This window comes from Micromesistius poutassou, assembly GCF_964030765.1.
Source record: "Micromesistius poutassou genome assembly, chromosome: 9".
NCBI classification, from domain to species: domain Eukaryota; kingdom Metazoa; phylum Chordata; class Actinopteri; order Gadiformes; family Gadidae; genus Micromesistius; species Micromesistius poutassou.
The window spans coordinates 16,223,173-16,241,182 of record NC_140279.1 but is presented as its reverse complement, the minus strand read 5'-3'; the positions used below and the strand labels follow the sequence as shown (position 1 = coordinate 16,241,182).

The following is an 18,010-nucleotide window of genomic DNA, read 5'->3' as shown; positions in this document are numbered from 1 at the left end:
CATATCTGTGTATGTGTTTCTGTCCCACAATATCGGGACTTATCTGTCCTGCCTTGTGGGGACATATCTCTGCTGCCTTATAAGGACTTATCTGTCCCGCCTTGTGGGGACATATCTGTCCTGCCTTATAATGACTTATCTGTCCCGCCTTGTGGGGACATATCTGTCCTGCCTTATAATGACTTATCTGTCTCGCCTTGTGGGGACATATCTCTCCTGCCTTATAAGGACCTATCAGTTATGCCTTTTAAGGATATATCTGTCCTGCCTTATAAGGACCTATCTGTTATGCCTTTTAAGGACGTATCCGTCCTGCCTTATAAGGACCTATTTGTTATGCCCTTTAAGGACGTATCCGTCCTGCCTTATAAGGACCTATCCGTTATGCCTTTTTAGGACATGTGGCCTGCCTTGTGGGGACCACGACGGATCTCATAAGAAAAAACATGCAGGTGTTTCGGTCACACTTCCTCAGAGTTGTTGGAAGTTAAACAGTTAGCACAGTAGCACAGGTTTAGCATGAGAGGAAGAGAGTTGTTACAAAAACACAGAAAGACAACGGGAACCAAGAGGGAAGATGACCAAAACAATGTGTGGTCTGATATGGTAAAACGAAAAAGGTTAAAACACAAACAAGTGTGTTCCTTTTTCTCGGGTGTGAAAGGAACAACTTTGAGCAGAAACCGGGTGGAGGGGGGGGGGCCGTTCAGTTCAGAGGTACAGAGTTGGCGTGGGGTTGCCGGCGACGACGGACACTCACCCCACGCAGTTTAAAGGACGCAGTCCTGCAATTCCCTCCTTCCAGAACAGACTAAGCAGGAGAGAAGACAGACATCAGCTAAGACCCTCTAGCTCTTTGAATAAAGGAAGCTAACACGCATTTCTTATTCAATGACTTGAAACATACAACACAAAAAAATCAATCAAGGAAAATCAATCAATCCAGCAACGACTCCATCAGCCAATCACCGAAGCTCCCACTGAGGCATTCCTTCTTTGCATCTCAACACGTAGTTTACGCGTTTTTCTCACCCTGGGCACGTCAAACTTCTCCCGGTCGTTGTTGGCCTTCTGGGCCTTCTCCGCCAGCTTCTTCTGCATCTGGGGCCCGCGGCCGAAGAAGATGTAGTTGACGAAGGCGTACTCCAGCAGCGCGAGGAAGACGAAGACGAAGCAGCCCATCAGGTACATGTCGATGGCCTTGACGTAGGGGATCTTGGGCAGGGTCTCCCTCAGGTGGGTGTTGATGGTGGTCATGGTGAGCACCGTGGTGATGCCTGAGGGGGGGGGGGGGGGGGAGAGAAACACACCAAAACCAAGGATGAGTCCGCAAGTAATAAACCCACTTTTCCACAATTTTTTTGCATTTGGATTTGTACTTCTATGTTCATATTTTTGTTCCACCTTGAGCAGAACAATAGTGACAGTTCAAGTTCTCCTTGATTAATGCAGAACTGAATCTGAATAAGATGTCCCCGCTCCAGAGGGTTAGAGAGACACGGGACAGGGTGTTGAAACAGAGAGGGGGTGACATGCGGCATGGCACCACACGGCTCTGACAGCCAACCCCAGGTCACTCTGAGGCGTACCGCCTGTGGTTGGCCGAGAGGGCGCGGGCTGTACTGAAATATAGTCGTGCCTTGGTGTATTTTTTTATGATTTATCGCACAGAAACTCCATACATTAAAATGGCCACCAGGCTCGTCGTCTGCTTCCATTTTTTCTGATGAACTCACAGAATATTTATAATTTATGTTCAGTGATTAACACCCAAGCAGTCACAGCAGGAGAATTTCGATTTCCGAGCAGTAAAGATCGGCTTGTAAGTCCTGTAGGAAATTTTCTTCAATTTTAATTATATATTTATTATCCTTTTATTATATATTTTATTACAATTTCTTATTATAAATACACAAATAGATTACAAAGATTACCTAGCCCAGACCAAAAACAGGGATCGTATTGGATAATGCTTCTTAAATGTAACTTTCTAAATGACTAACAAGGATGTTCTATTCATAATGTCTGTAGGTCCACAGATCTAGGTTCATAGGCTTTCAGAAGCCTCCAGACATAACGAACAGATCCGTTTGCATATCTCGACCGAGGTTGATCCCAGATCTTGGATCACTGTGTGATGCATCGCTTGCCAAACAGGAATAAGCAGCTCGGGATCAATAAACATTACAATGAAACAAAGAGTGCATTACTGGAGCTTAGCGGCCGTGTCAGGAGATGTTACTGTGAGTCCGACCACCACTTGTAATGCGGTGGGTGATTCTGTTGATGTTGTTGTTCGAGAGAAAATGGGGGGGGGGGGGAGAATGAGAAACAGAGGGGGGGGGGGGGGGGGGAGCGAGAAAGAGAGAGAGAGAGAGAGAGAGAGAGAGAGAGAGAGAGAGAGAGAGAGAGGGAGGATGGGGTGAAGTGAGCAAGAGATGGAGAGAGAGAGAGAGAGAGAGAGAGAGAGAGAGAGAGAGAGAGAGAGAGAGAGAGAGAGAGAGAAGGAGATGGAGAGAGAGGGTAGAGTGAGAAAGAGATGGAGAGAGAGAGGGTGAAAGAGAGAAGAGATGGTGAAAGAGAGAGAGAGAAAAGATGGGGAGAAAGAGTGAGCGAGAGAGCCCTTTAAACTACTATTTACCTAGCTATTGAGCGTGAGTGTGAGGGAGAAACAGAGAATGGCCTTCGTCCCACAGACCTCCGGGTAAGCAGATTGGAAATGCTTACGGAGTGTTGCTGCGCTAAACAAAAAAAAAAAAGTCTGTCTCCTCAATTATACGTTTAATTAAAAAGCAACTGATGTGGTATAACGGAGCCAGGAGTCCATATTGAATGCGCCTCGTCGGGGAATTCAATTTGCAACAATGGGCTCCTCCTAGAACATCGTCACGTGTACGTTTCCTGGCTACGGTTCTGCAGTGAGCAGATCCAAGATCCAAGATGGCCACCGCCATTAAACCCTGTGTATGTCCTTAATGCAGTGCGGCTGGCCTCACAGAGAGAGGGCTCCAGAGTGGTGAGACGTTTTGTTCATTCTGCGTATTTTATTTTAAAGTGAAAGCCCTCAGAAATGTCTAGATGACAGCTCTTGGCAGACGTTGCCGCCTTCATCCGAGGACGGACGGAAAAAGGCCTGAAACCAAGGAAAGTGGTGCCCATATGGTCCACACACACACACACACGCACGCGCGCACGCACACACGCACACACACACACACACACACACAAAATCAAGTGGTATGAAGATGAGATATAAACATTAGGTAACGGCATCACAACCGTCTATATTTATATAATATCATATATATATATTTAAACCTCCAGTCGGAGACCATAGCTGCTTATTCCTGTCTGTGTCGGCTTATATAACACACTATTCAACTGTGTGTGCGTGCGTGTGTCTATGTACCAGTATATGTGCGAAAGTGTGTATGTATGCTTGTGTGTATTAGTGTCTGTATGTGTGTAAAAATGTGTCTGTTTTTGTTTGTGTGTGTGTGCATGTGCCTGAATGAGTGTCTTTATAAGTGCAAGTGTGTATATCTGTCCGTATTAATGCATGCGTATGTGAGTTTGTTTGTTTATGTGTGTGTGTGTGTGTGTGTGTGTGTGTGTGTGTGTGTGTGTGTGTGTTGTACAGTAGTATCCAACACAGCATTGATTTCTGTGGAGCTCGAGGAAAAAGCAGACATCATGAGTTCTTCTGAGTGGCCGCAACGAGACACGGTCTCTGGCAGTGATTACCCATAATGCAGCGTTCCCCTCCAGACTCTTTACCACAACAGACTTAGACACCTCTAACTTAGACCTAAACCTAACCATCTCTAACACATTACCTAAACATAACCATCTCTAACCAACCACCTAAACGTTACCATTTATAACCTAAACCCAACTGTTACGAACATAGTAAGACCTAAATAACTAGCCACCTTTTCCCAAAAATAATGAAACTTTTATAAAGACCAAAACCCCAGGGTCACACATATCAGCGAAATAGCATAACATTTCAAAGGTTACATCGTAGGAGTCCCAGCTCTCCAAAGACACGCAGTGTCCAGGGAAGCAGTTCCTTGTAACTCAAAAATCTCAGAACCGTGCAGGTGTTCAAACCGTTTGAACCATTTACAGTCCATTGGCTGATGTTTGAGAAACACGACAGGAAGAGGAAGGTTTTAGGTTGTTTTTTTTTACGCGGAAGTGATACGTGCACGACTCCAACAGGAACAGACTGAGAGAAACACCTACCGGAGCTAATCAAACATCGTGATTGAATTCGGAGTGCTGAGAGTGTAATTGCGTTGTAACTGCATTGATCCACGGGCGTCGGGGGAAAGGGATGGGGAGGGATGGATCAGAGCAGGTAAATCACCTCCTACACTCCCTCGCTCCTGCGGTGGAGGACCGCTCACTCCGTTCCTCTCTCTCTCTCTGTGCCTCTCTTCATCTCTCTCTGTTTCTCTTAATCTTTGTTCCTTGTCCCCTCTTAGTACATCTCTTCGTTCCTTTCTGTATCGCTGTCTCTCTCTCGCTCTCTCCCGCACTCTCCTAATCCATCTCTGTATATCTGTCTTTGATTCTCTGTCGCTCCCTCTTCCTCTATCTTTATCGCTCTGTCTATAGCTCTCCCTCTCTGTTTATATCACCCTTTATTTATGTTTCTCCATCTAGCTCTATCTTTCTCAATCGTTTTTCTGCTCTTTATCTCTCTCGTGTTCCCTTTTCTCCACCTTTCTCTACTCTCATAAACTCCATCCCCCCGTTTTGTCTCTTCCTCTAACTCTCTCTCTCCCTCTTCTTCTTTCTCTTTACTTCCATTAACTTGATCTCTCTCTCTTTCCGTCTCTCCTTCCCCTCTTACCATTTATTTCTCTCTCTCTCTCTCTCCTCCCTTCTTCTAACCTCTCCTCTCACTGTTTCTCTCTACCCTCTCTCTCCTTTGATTCACTCTCTCTCACTCTCCCTCTATACATTTTCCTCTCTATCTCCCACCTTTTCCCCTCTCCCCTCCCCCTCTCTCTCTCCTTTATGTACTAGCTATATCTGTTACCTGAGTATTTGTGAAATGTGCAACTATGCGAAACTGTACTCATGGACATTAGAGTAGGTTTTCACACATGGTGCATAAACACTGTGTTGCCTTCCTCCGTGGTTTACTGCGAGATCCCCTGATTTGATTGGTTAATGGTGTATAGTTGCATATAGCTGTGAGCTGATAGGAGCAGGAGCTGACTCATAAGTGACCACAAAAAGTATTTCATAAATTGATAACAATAACCGTCACATGTATTTATAAAATATCAAAGTCATTATAGATAAACTCAGGGGTTCCCTGGTCATAAATTAGTCATAACTAAGTAGTAGTGAGTAGATTGTAAAGAAATGGTTTGGACCAAATCTGTCAAGATTTGGTCGATTCAAGCAAGTATTTGTTACGAACTGTCAAGAATAGTTCTCATTTTATGTTAGTTGCCATATCCCAGAATCCTAAAGAAAGTCACCAGTAAATATCGGCCCCAAATGGCGTTGAGTGATTTAAAACAACCTTGCTGAGCTTCAATCCTTTCCACGTTTTCATGATAAATCCTTGGTCGGTAACAGTTGATCACAGAGATTGTGCCAGGTTGACTTCATTACTGCAAGGCTGTTGTGTTGGGTTTGCACACGCTTCCACATCAGCCGGCTTGTCTGTACCGTGTTCTCTAGCTGCCAACGACCTTGTAATAGCTCGTCTTCACAGTAATGGCAAACTGTTAGACTTTTGTAATCTTGGTGAACCTGTGGTTTGGTTTTCACTTTTTGTCAAAAGTCTGTGCTGCAGGGATATAATAGTTGTAAGAATATTAGTTGTATGGAGTTGTAAGAATAAAATAAGATTATTTTTACGTGGAAGTGAAAAGTTTTTGTTGTATCGGATTGGTTGGTTCATGGTTCATCAAATCTATGAACACATTGGTTAGAGAGTTGGTCCAAGATGGTCCAAGTCTAGAACAAATGTCAGAGCATAACCATGCCCATTCAAACCCAATATCAGGAAAAGTTTACAAAAAATGTAATTACATTATTTCGCATTTGAATTTGAATAATCTTTAGATGGGGCCATATATGTCCTGGTTTATGGGATATAGCATTCCTGGTTTATGGGGTCGTAAACGTCCTGGTTTATGGGATATATCTTTCCTGGTTTATGGGGACGTATATGGCCTTGTTTTAAGAGGACCTATCTCTCCTGGTTTTATGAGGACATGACTCTCCTGGTCTTATGAGGATGCAACTCTCCTGGTTTTATGAGGACGCGATTCTCCTGGTCTTATGAGGATGCGACTGTCCTGGTTTTATGAGGACGCGACTCTCCTGGTCTTATCCGGATGCGACTATCATGGTTCTATGAGGACGTGACGGTCCTGGTTTTATGAAGACGTGACTGTCCTGGTTCTGTGAGGACGCGACTGTCCTGGTTCTATGAGGACGCAAGCATCCTGGTTTAATGAGGACGTGACTGTCCTGGTTTTATGAGGATGTGATTGTCCTGGTTTTATGAGGATGCGACTGTCCTGGTTTTATGAGGACGTGACTGTCCTCCTTAACGTACCTAATGCCACTCTGGCGGCCGAGGCGTCGTAGTTGATCCAGAAGGAGACCCAGGACAGGATGGTGATCAGGATGGAGGGCATGTAGGTCTGCAGGATGAAGTAGCCGATGTTCCTCTTCAGCTTGAAGCTCAGGGAGAGGCGTGGGTAGGCACCTGGGACACACACACACACACACACACACACACACACACACACACACACACACACACACACACACACACACACACACACACACATGAGGGGGACCGAGCATGCCGTTTGTATATTTACCTCAACAAATAGCATTTTTTTTTCTACTACTGATCATGTAATTATCAATTAATATGTGATGATTGTTAGAAAAGAAAGAAAGAATGGAAGAGTTAAAAAAGAAGGAAAGAAAGCCAAAGAAAGACAAAGACAGAAAGAGTGTTCTGCCTTAGGACATTAGGCTCATTAATCCATCATGATCCCGTCGCCCATTTGTCAAGACCGGAGGTTCTAAACGACATCCGCCCACGCCGTTGTCGATGACCCTCTCTGACCCTGGGGTCACGACCCCTGCTGACCTGGCGAGAACAATTTTGTTCCTGGACACCAGCTTGTAGTTCCACGATGGGAGAACTGACCTGTGGAGAACACCACGTTCCTGGACCACAAACGGAGAACTGACCTGTGGAGAACACCACGTTCCTGGACACCAGCTTGTAGTCCACGATGGAGAACTGGGGGAGCTCAATGCGGGTCACCCCCGTCACCGCTGTGTCTCCTCCCTTCCAGTAGAACTCGATGTCGTCCGTGGTGTAGCCGTCTGGACACACACGCACACGCGCACACACACACACACACACACACACACACACACACGCACGGGGGAACGATAGCGCACAGGAGAGGATGCGTGACCTTCACTGGGTTCACACAGTGCGGCGGAAGGACAGCCCAAATGTCAACGAGGGACAGAGTGATTATCACAGACCACTGCGCTTTGTCTCAGAGTCTCGTTAAGGATCACATGCCTAACGACACCGGCTCTAATTTGACACAATGAGGTACCCTATCCCACTGCGACTGAGCCAATGACATTGCGCAGGTTATCAATAAAGCACAGATGGTCTATGGGTAGTTGGTACTTAGACTACATTTTATGTCGTGCTCTGCTCATGTTTTTTAAAGTTAATAACACTGGGTAACATTTTTTCACAAACTGTAGGAGTTCAAGGTTCATCGCTCTATCGCCAAAAGGAGTTTCAACTTACAGCTCTCTATCGCCATAGTGACTTAAAAGTACAGCTCTCCATCTCCATAGTGACTTAAACTTACAGCTCGCCATCTCCATAGTGATTTAAACGTACAACTCTCTATCTCCTGAGTGACTTCAACTTACAGCTCTCTATCTCCAAAGTGCAGTTCTGCTCGTCTAGGGGGTACCGTCGCAGATCCATCATACATGCCGCCGTGGTCGTGATTCTGAAAACAAAATCAAATAGAATAAATACAAAATAACGGTTCAGAATGTACAGGACTCAGGTAAGGACTCAAGACAACCAGTACCAAGGCAAGCTAAGGGATACTAGTGTATGATAAGTGTAAGTATAGAAGTAACAATAACTCTCCCGAGAACAGGGCTCAGCTAAGCAAAGTTATGCTAAGGTAAGGTAACAATAACTCTCCCTGAGAACAAGGCTCAGCTGAGGTAAGCTAAGGTAAGGAAACAATAACTCAAGAGAACAGGGCTCAGGTAAGGTAGGCTAAGGTATGGTAACAATAACTCTCCCGAGAACAGGCCTCAGGTAAGGTAGGCCAAGTTATGCCAAGGTAAGGCCACCCAAGACCCACCTGAGGCCATACAGGACGGTCCCGTCTGGGTGAAGCCGGATCATGCGGTTCTTCACCGTGACCCCGTGCACGAAGGACTTCTTGTCATTCAGAAAGTAGGTGTCGGGCACCCAGAGCTGGTCCGCCACGCGGTTGTCCAGCGTCAGGTTGAGGGGGATCCCCGAGTAGGCCAGCCTCTTGTCCCTCCAGTACTGCTGGAAGTACATGGTGAGGGTGTAGTCCTGTGGGCCCGGGAAACAGGCAGTCAGCTTTCTATTGAACTTAACCTTTGCGTCTGAAAGGGCATTCATAATTCATGGCCATAATGTTGTACGGCCGATAAACTATGAATAATGGAATTTCATGTTCTCCCAACGTCTCCGAGGAGCTGAGGTTTCACACCGCCGTTGTTGCGGTTGAGATGAGGAGTATCATGGTCGGTGCTAGATACAAGTGCTAGATAATGGTGCTTCAAGTTATAGCTGGGATGAAGTCCCTGGTAGTCATGGTGATGTTTCAATGAATAGTGATATCGGAAGGCTGTGTTTCAAGGCCTCTCTGGTAGAAGCGCCTTTCACAGTTTACTTTTGAGCCATCCCCAGATGCTTTTACCCAGAGTGACTTACTGTGAGTTCAGATAAATGTCATTAAGGAGCAGGAAGGGCATCTTGTCCAAGGATTCCCCACCACAAGACATTGGGAGATTGAACCCAGGACCCTTTGGTAGGGAGTCTAACACCCAAAATACACTATCCGATCCTATTCAGTTATTTTATTACAGGTCCCATTTCTTATTTGTCCAAGCTTTATTTACACAGGTGAGGCTCAGGCCGTATCGCATGGAGGTCTTTCACATGGGCCATGGATCTAACCAGAATTTATAGCTTATGGATTTCCATGGGGAATATTAATCTTAGAGTCCAAGGTCTTCCCCCTCCCAGGATTTAGAACCAAGATGGCCGCTGGGTGAGTTAGGCCCATGCGGCCATTACAGCTTCAAAAATCGAATTCTAGGTTCAGTGGTGGATGGAACAGGTTCTAGGTCATTTCTACTGGGGCTAAAACACACAATTCTGAATACCGGGCCAGGTCTTGATGAAATAAACAGTACACAGCAGGATAGGAGCTGTATGAAAATATAAATCCAGTAACACACTGAATTATTTAGTGGCAAGCCCCTATTTATTGTATAGAGGAGTACCGGGATAGAGAGAGCATGGGGCACTATATGGGCAAGAAAGAAAGAAATACTGAAAGAAAGAAGTGTGAATGAGTGAGATACAGAGAGAGGAAATAAGAGAGGAAATACATTAGATAGATAGATAGATAGATAGATAGATAGATAGAGAGATAGAGAGATAGAGAGATGGAGAGAGAGAGAGAGAGAGAGAGAGAGAGAGAGAGAGAGAGAGAGAGAGAGAGAGAGCGCTGGAAAGAGTTTGGTAGGAAGAGAGGACAAATAATATAGTACAGAGAGAGGAGAGGTAGGGAAAGAGAAAGAGGGCAAGAGAGAGAGTTGAAAACAGGAAAACATGCTCAAGAGAGTTTTTACTACAGATTAATGGAAGATATTGCTAGAAAGTATTCGGAGAGCAGACAGGCAGGAATATAGAGATAGAACGGGAGAGAGAGAGAAAGGATTAGATAGATGTTTACAACCACATCAGGCTTTCATGGTATGAAATGAGGTCATCAATAATTCAGTTTGTCCAACAGGTGCGGCCGTCAAAACGCTTTTCAGGGCTTTTAATGCAGCGCTTCACTAGTGCGCTCGCCTTTGTTTTGCTGACTAATGCTCTGTTAAATAAATAAGTAGGATTCAAGAAATAAACAAAAAAAAGTTGGCCGTTAAAAATGTATTGTATTTTGTTCTAGTTACAGATATGCACATTCTTGATGTTCATAACTCAGTTTATTGATATTTGTCCCAGTTTACTTGGGACACTGAATTTGATCTCTTGCCTGCTGAGATTCGGGGATGAAATCACAAAAACTTGCTCATCACATCAACTTTTTCAATCATTGCTCTCAAAATATATACATAATGTGATCGAACAAAAAGGACCAACGTGCATACAACTCATGGTAGTTTAAAAGTCATGTAGTTTAACGGATGTGTTTAAAAGGTATGGAGTCTAACTGTAGTTAAACAGATGTGTAGTTTAACAGTATTTAAACAGATGTGTAGTTTAACTGTAGTTAAACAGACGTGTAGTTTAACAGGTGTCTTTAAAAAGTGTGCAGTCTGACTGTAGTTAAACAGATGTGTAGTTTAACAGTATTTAAACAGATGTGTAGTTTAACTGTAGTTAAACAGACGTGTAGTTTAACAGGTGTCTTTAAAAAGTGTGCAGTCTGACTGTAGTTAAACAGATGTGTAGTTTCACAGATGCCTTTAAAATGTGTGTAGTCTAGCTGTAGTTTAACAGATGAGTACAGGGGTCCCAGAAGGAGAGGGAGAAGAGGAAGGGAGGAGACGGCTCATCACCTCCTCCTCAGAGTCTCCTCTCCAGACGGCCCGTCAGTCAAACCTCCCTCACCTCAGGTTAACAGCGGGAACATCTACTGGGAGCACTAGAGCGGCACTCCCAGCCGTTCTGAATGAGAGGGACCTTTCTCGCACTGCGTGATGTTCCCTAGGGTTCAGCAGGGTGTGTGTAGTGTGTGGGATGAAGGTAAATACATTCATGAGGAAACCTCCACAGGGAGGTGTTTGCATAAAACGGTAGGATAATCTATCCTTCTGAAGTGAGAGGGAGGAGCTTGGGAACAAGCTCAAGATAATAAGTTCTTTATACTTTATAGATTTATACCCGCACTTTTGCGGGTAATATGTTTTTGCCTTGTTCGTAGTGTTGGAAACTATTTCCCTCATGTATTCCTGGTTGTAATTAGGTTAGGGTTAGAGTAGATCTAGAGTAGATATTTATTAATCTTTATTAATAATATAGTGGGTCCCTTTTCCTCCTCTGCTTAGATAAACACTGTATGAATTGTATTGCCATGATTTTGGAAACATCTTCCAACGCTGGTTGAAGTCTGAGGACTGAAATGTGGATCCTGGCTCACAGAAACTGGTTTCTTGAATTGCTGTTTTTTGCTGGGACACAAATACAGAGCTCATGTGGTTATATGGCTTATATAACTGCATTGTGTAACACCGGCTCCAATGTAGTTATTATTATAGAAGGATCACTAGTGTCTTATTCCCCTGTATGCTGAGACCCTGAGGGCCATTGGTGTGGTGTGTGGATGACTCAACCAAGCATCCAGATACAAAACCTACAAGGCATCTACAGCAGAACTCACAGTAGGACCATCTTTAACCTGTAGACGTCAACAGTAGAATTTCCTCAAACCTACAAGACTTGTTTAGTAGGACCTTATACCTACAAGACTTCAGTAGGTCCTTACAAGACTCTGCAGTAGGACCTTCTTAAACCTTTACAACTCTGCAGTAAGAACTTCTTAAACCTTCCAAGATGTCTGCTCTGCAGTAGGAACTTCTTAAACCTTCAAGATGTCTGCTCTGCAGTAGGAACTTCTTAAACCTTAAATATATCTGCTCTACAGAAGGACCTTCCTAAAGCTACAAGACTCTGCAGTGATACCATCTTAAACCTACAGAGGTCTGCAGCAGGGCTTCCATAAACCCACCAGACTTTTGCAGTAGGTCCTTTTTAGTCCTAACAGACTTCTGCAGTAGGGCATTCTTAGTCCTATCAGACTTCTGCAGTAGGTCCTTTTTAGTCCTATCAGACTTCTGCAGTAGGGCATGCTTAAATCCTACCATAATTCTGCAGTAGGGCCTTCTTAAATCCTACCTGAATCCTACCTGGGCCTCCATAAACCTGCAAGAAGTGTGTGTGAATCTGTGGAGGTACTTTTGGGCCTGTTTCATTAACATGTCCAATGGTTAGGTAATTAACATTTCTCTGTATATATAATACTTTTAGGTCTTCAAATGTACTAATGATCAAATTAAATGTTTTTTATTTTTTTTGAATGACCCACTTGATTTACAGCTCTGACCCACAGTTTGTAGACCAATGGTTTAGATGTTGTTGAAATATGGAAATACATATGTCTCACAGATAGAGGATAACATTAAGGCTCTCATATGGAACAAATGCCTAGCGATATAGCTGAGTCATGCTGAGTCATAATGGAAGTGCATAGATGGTGGAACGGACACAGCAAATCATGTACAACCCTATCCATTAAGTGCTTACCATTTAAGTGCACGGAAATCACATTCACCTCACACTTCCAAACCTCCACTTGTTTAATCTGTGTTATTCGAAAATTACTGGGTGATTTACCAGTTCTCACGCTAAAAATAGAGAAGTAGAGCAAGCACAGTAACAAAAATACAAAATATAATCTTGGTCTCCTTGACAACAAGCACTCTAGAATTCGCCTACACTAAAGGTACGGACCAGTGGCTGATGTGACTGTTGGAACATCGGTCACCAACACATCTCCACAAAACATAAGGAAACAGGGCCCTAAAGAGGCGATATGAAGGTGTGAGTGTATGTGAGAGTACCGTCTGTCGGCCAAGCTCTAATTAACTAAAAACCTATTTAACAGGATAAATATAAAATACTAGACCATTTGATAAAAAAAACTAACAGAGTTGTTGCTGTTTTTTTCTCTCCATAATACCAGTTATGAATGTACTAACTTCTAAATGTCAAATAAAGATTGCCATATTTTTTATTGGATGATAATGAAATGATACTGCATTAACAGAGATACTGTTACAGTCACATTCACGACTAGCATTGTCAGTATTAGCATTGCTTGTACCAACAAATGCTGTGCCCCCACCACTCCACTCAAATGCACTCGAGGTGAGATCAGGAGATCAACCACCAGTCCAGCAGTCCCACAGTGTCATGTATGACAAACATTAAAACAGCCCATAACTTAAAGGGTACCCATTGCGCTTGGCTTTATTCTAATATAAGAGAGTTCTACTTTATACTTTTGTTGTGAAAAAGTCGCTGTCTGCAACATTGACCACGAAGATATTCTGGAAAAGTTGGACCATTGACGTAATTTGATGTACTATGTATGAAGTACTACTCTCTAATATTGGAAAATATCTGAGCGTGACGGGAGCCTATAACACGACATTCGTGCTTCAGCGACATGACTTATGTTTACAAGCAAAAAAGGTTATTAAAGGGCTCCTATTTCACCACCAGGTTAAATGTATTTGCCATGACAAGCCATTTCAAAACCCATCGGTGTGTGATATCACAAATGGGTGTGACAATATGATGAATAGATCAGTTGCGATGTAACAAACGGAAAGATTAAATTATGGTAAAATAGGGGCCCTTTAAGTCGGGAGAATCAAGGGATCTGCATATTTAGGATCAGCATTTTATTGATAAATAATATTTGAGGGTGGGATTCGCAATGCAACCAGCAACCCAACAACTAAGTTGGCGGTGCATCATGGGTTTCCACACATCCCTTCTCCAGAGAGAAAGAGACTTCTTTTGGTACACAAGCTAGCCATCTTCCGTCCAGTGTTCGGAGTGTCTCAGACTCTATGAGTCAGTTTCACATTTCAAAGTAGGAGGGAAGCTCTGTTGTAATGCTTTGCGAGAGGCCAGAGCAACGTAATCAATGAAAGATAATGGCCATAGTGAGGAGGCCTGACCTCAGATTGCCCATAACTACCAGGCTGCTTCCCGGCTCCGCAATCTAACCGGAAATGTTTCTAGATGACTCCTGTTCCTCTGACACAGCTCTGTGCCACGTTCCATTGAGGTTGTGTGTTTGACTCCAGAGCCGAAAGTTTCTGGGTTCAAATCTCCCAATGTCTATAACTGGGCCGTGGCTCACAGTTTTATCAGAAGGACAGGAGTCATTTAGGACAGGGGCTTTACTCCAAAGCCGAAAGGTTCATGGTCCAAACCCCAATGTCCACTGGCCTCCTACAGCAAGAGATGCTCCACTATCTACTTGCTAGTCGCTTTGGACAAAAGTGTCTGCTTAGAAAATGAAAAGTAAATAGTAGCAGACTCACTATGTCACAGGGTTAAAACCTCCAACATTATAGGACCATCAGAAACATTCATTTAGATACGACTATTTCTGGAAAGACTCATTCAGGCTCTATCTGAAGTGCTGGTTAACTGTTAAGGGTTAACTATTACACCAACTAGGTACAGAGTAAAACACATCTAAAACAATATAGAATTGTGTAATATTACATCCAAAGGTATAACACAACATGAAATAGAGGCCTACTGTTCCTTTGATCATTTATTATAAAAGCCAATGACGTCATTGTCTAAACACACTCATACAAACACACACACACCTACACAAACACCCACACAAACACACACAAACTGCAGATTATTAGGATTCAGACGAACCAGGAAGCTCTTAAAAGTAACTTGAAGTCTGTATTTTTAATGTCCCATCCCGTTACTTTAATATAATAATAAATTCACTTTTTAAACATAATGAATACAATAAATCAATGTAATGAATAAATGGTAGGCCTACTAGTGGGTAAGGTTTTGTACTCACCATGTTGACTTCGGACACCATGTCTATACTGGCTACATCTATGCTCATCCCCACCGCCACCGGCGCACCTGAAATCCACCCCAAAAGTTGGCCATTACTTTTCCCCCTCATAATGCATCATCATCATTGTTTGAGTAGCAAGCCTAGGACTACTCATCGATTTGTTTACCCATAAAAACAACCCAAAGTAATCCGTGCGCATACCTCCGAAGTCCGGGCGAAGGCGAATGTCGTATCCTTTCAACAGTTTATCAACGGTCTCCTTGACGAACGACATGTTTCCTGGTTCATTGACGCTGGAAGACACAAGAAATCAAAGTGTGATGCGCGTGTTTCCCATGCACGGATCTCCACGTCTGAACTAGTAAGGATACTCACCTCTGGGCTACACAGCACAATACGGCCACCAGGAGTGGCAGGGAGAGTACGTCTAACAGCCCTTTTTTCTGGAGTACAAACATTCCTTGTGATGTCTGAATCTAGTTAATAATGGACGCACTGCTCCTCCAGCGATCAATGAATGAATAAAAAGGATGAATAAATGAATGATTGACTGGACGTCTTTCTCTTTCAGCCCGGGGTTCCTCTGATGCTGATCGGGTGAGAGTTCACGGTGCACGGCTATGAACGACTCGCGTAGTCTAGGCTATATTTACAATTATACGAAGAAGGCATTCCATGCATTTTCTGGACATCACTTAAATTAATATTTCCATGATGTTGGAGTCTAATTGCCACGTAGTTTTTGTATCCCATGCCTCCATGCTTTTGTAGTAGTAGTGAAGTAGTGCGCACCAATACGCAACAAATATCCCCAGAAGCGCACTTGTTGTCTCGGGAGGACAAGTGCAAAACAGGTCCAGGGAAGCGTGTACAAAGATACATCCAGTCAGTCGGCTCCTGTCCGCGCCTTACATGGTGAGTAGTGCATTTAAAACAGTTCTCCTCGCCTCGCTGTCCTGTCTGCCAGTGTAATTATTAAACACCACGTGACTAACTACTCTGCCTGCATCTACCATCGATTTCTTTTTTTCTATTAGGGATTTGTGCAGAAAGAGCTCTGTCATATCTGATTTCTCACAGGGGGTGTTTTAGAAGGAATTAGGAGGGTTATTGTAATTCCAAATGTAATTCTGGCGGGATGAATGACTTTGGTCGCGCCAACGTATTAGTGGGTTATTGCTTTGCGCCTCAGTGGATAATAAAGTAAGACAAATTCTTAAGAACGAGATCATTTAAACTGTATTCAATTAATGTATTTATTGTGTAAAGTGTTTGAGGTTTCAATTGATGAGGTAAATTTTTCATGCTGATTACTGTGGTGCTTTTGGTTGCATTTGTTGAAGAATTTAAGTAATTTTTCTTTTAAAATAACAGTATTTATAATGCTTTGCAGAAATGTATCCAAGACAACAAAGCATAATGTAATGAATTAGGCAGGGATAAAGAGGCACATCTGGACGGGCAGATGTGCAAACAAGGCAGCAGGAATATTGTTAAGATAACCCACATTAGTCAATATGTCAAACACAACCAGACTGAATAACTCAATAGTAAAATAAACCTGTGAGTCAAGAGCTATTTTCAAAAGCCACATTCAGTTTTGGCTCCCATAAGATCCCGTTCCAACTCAAACCCTTTGAGTTGGAACGGTTCCAACTCAAACCCTTTATTAAAAGCTAAAACAAATAAATAGCATAGGAACAATAAAAAACTGAAACTCAATCCAAAAAGCTTTCTTAACCTATAGCCAGGAGGTTTGTCCAGCCTGTGAAAAAGGAAAATATCAATTTCCCCCTCCAAAAACTAATGTGATTCATCTAGTCTTCGTAGTGCCCGGGAGTAATTAGGCTCCTATTAAAGATTCAGAAGCTCAGTTTCTCTACAGCGAATAGGCCGCGCCCCAAATAAATGAACCCGCCAATTATTGACCACGAGGTCAAAAGTTCGTCAAAACAAATCTTAACATAATCTTAACAAAAACGTTGATTTCATACCTTGTGTCGTAGATCGCGTAGAGCTTCTTGTTCCCATCGACTGCATTCCTGGGGGGGGGGGGGAGAAACATGTATGTAAATATATGTAGCCAGAACATATAAAATGAATGCGTATTTGGTTTTATTGCTTTATTATTTTCGTTCACAGCAGCCAATTCCATGCCCAATCCAGCCTAGTATTTAATTTGACCCATTAAATGTTTGACTTTACATACCTACACCCCATTAATTCGTCCTATGGCTAAAGAGTAATATTTAGGCTGAAGAGATGTTAGGTTATAGATTATTAGTTAGGCTATATAGTAGTCGTTAGGCTATGGAGCAGTTAGGCTATAGTGTAGTAGCTAGTTAGGCGTAAAGCTTTTGACTAGGCTGTATAGTATAAGTTCGGCTAGTAGTAAGTATTTCGATTATTAGTTAGAGACTATAGGCTATAGTAGTATAAATTAGGCTATAGAGTATTAGTTTGACTATAGGCTATAGAGTAGGCTATGCCTATTAGTCAGGCTAGAGTTTTAACTAGGCTATCAAGTAGCAATTAGTCGATATAGCCTAGTAGTTAGGCTTAGAGTAGTAGTTACACTATAGAATAGTAAGATTAGGCCTATAGAGTATTAGTTTTTAGGACAGTAGTTAGGCCAAAGCGTAGTGAGGCTTAGTTAGGCAAAGGTTTTATCATTTTTACAGTGAAGAGATATCTGGCTCTGTTGTCCCCTATTCCTGTCTCCTCTCCACACACACACACACACACACACACACACACACACACACACACACACACACACACACACACACACACACACACACACACACACACACACACACACACACACACACACACACACACACACACACACACAATACAACGTGGTTAGGTATAGCCTGCAATGGCATGCTTTGGGCCAATAGGAACGAAATCTGACGGACGCGCAACGTGCGTAAACATCTCTCGCTGTTCCCAGATTGCGTATCGGATCGTGTTCACCTCTCTGCGGGAGCGGGTCCGCTGCTACTCGCCGACTAATTGCAAAGTACAGGATGCCAGCTCAGCAGAATTGTTGGGAA

The 18,010-nt window shown here is 43.2% G+C and overlaps 1 protein-coding gene across 2 annotated transcripts in view; it reads right to left on the bottom strand.

The window, feature by feature from the left end:
• gabrb3 (gamma-aminobutyric acid type A receptor subunit beta3) overlaps nt 1-18,010 on the bottom strand; it is a gene marked incomplete at its 5' end in the record, with an annotated part of 38,302 nt that overhangs the window by 2,062 nt on the left and 18,230 nt on the right. The window contains 9 exons of one of the 2 annotated variants that reach the window (XM_084472797.1): nt 761-811; nt 1,033-1,277; nt 6,593-6,745; nt 7,246-7,383; nt 7,960-8,042; nt 8,412-8,632; nt 14,949-15,016; nt 15,153-15,244; nt 16,946-16,993. In XM_084472797.1, coding sequence (XP_084328923.1) covers nt 761-811; nt 1,033-1,277; nt 6,593-6,745; nt 7,246-7,383; nt 7,960-8,042; nt 8,412-8,632; nt 14,949-15,016; nt 15,153-15,244; nt 16,946-16,993 — 1,099 coding nt within the window. Of the gene's footprint in view, nt 1-760; nt 812-1,032; nt 1,278-6,592; nt 6,746-7,245; nt 7,384-7,959; nt 8,043-8,411; nt 8,633-14,948; nt 15,017-15,152; nt 15,245-15,326; nt 15,410-16,945; nt 16,994-18,010 lie in introns of those variants that run through there. The other variant, XM_084472798.1, reaches the window with a different exon arrangement.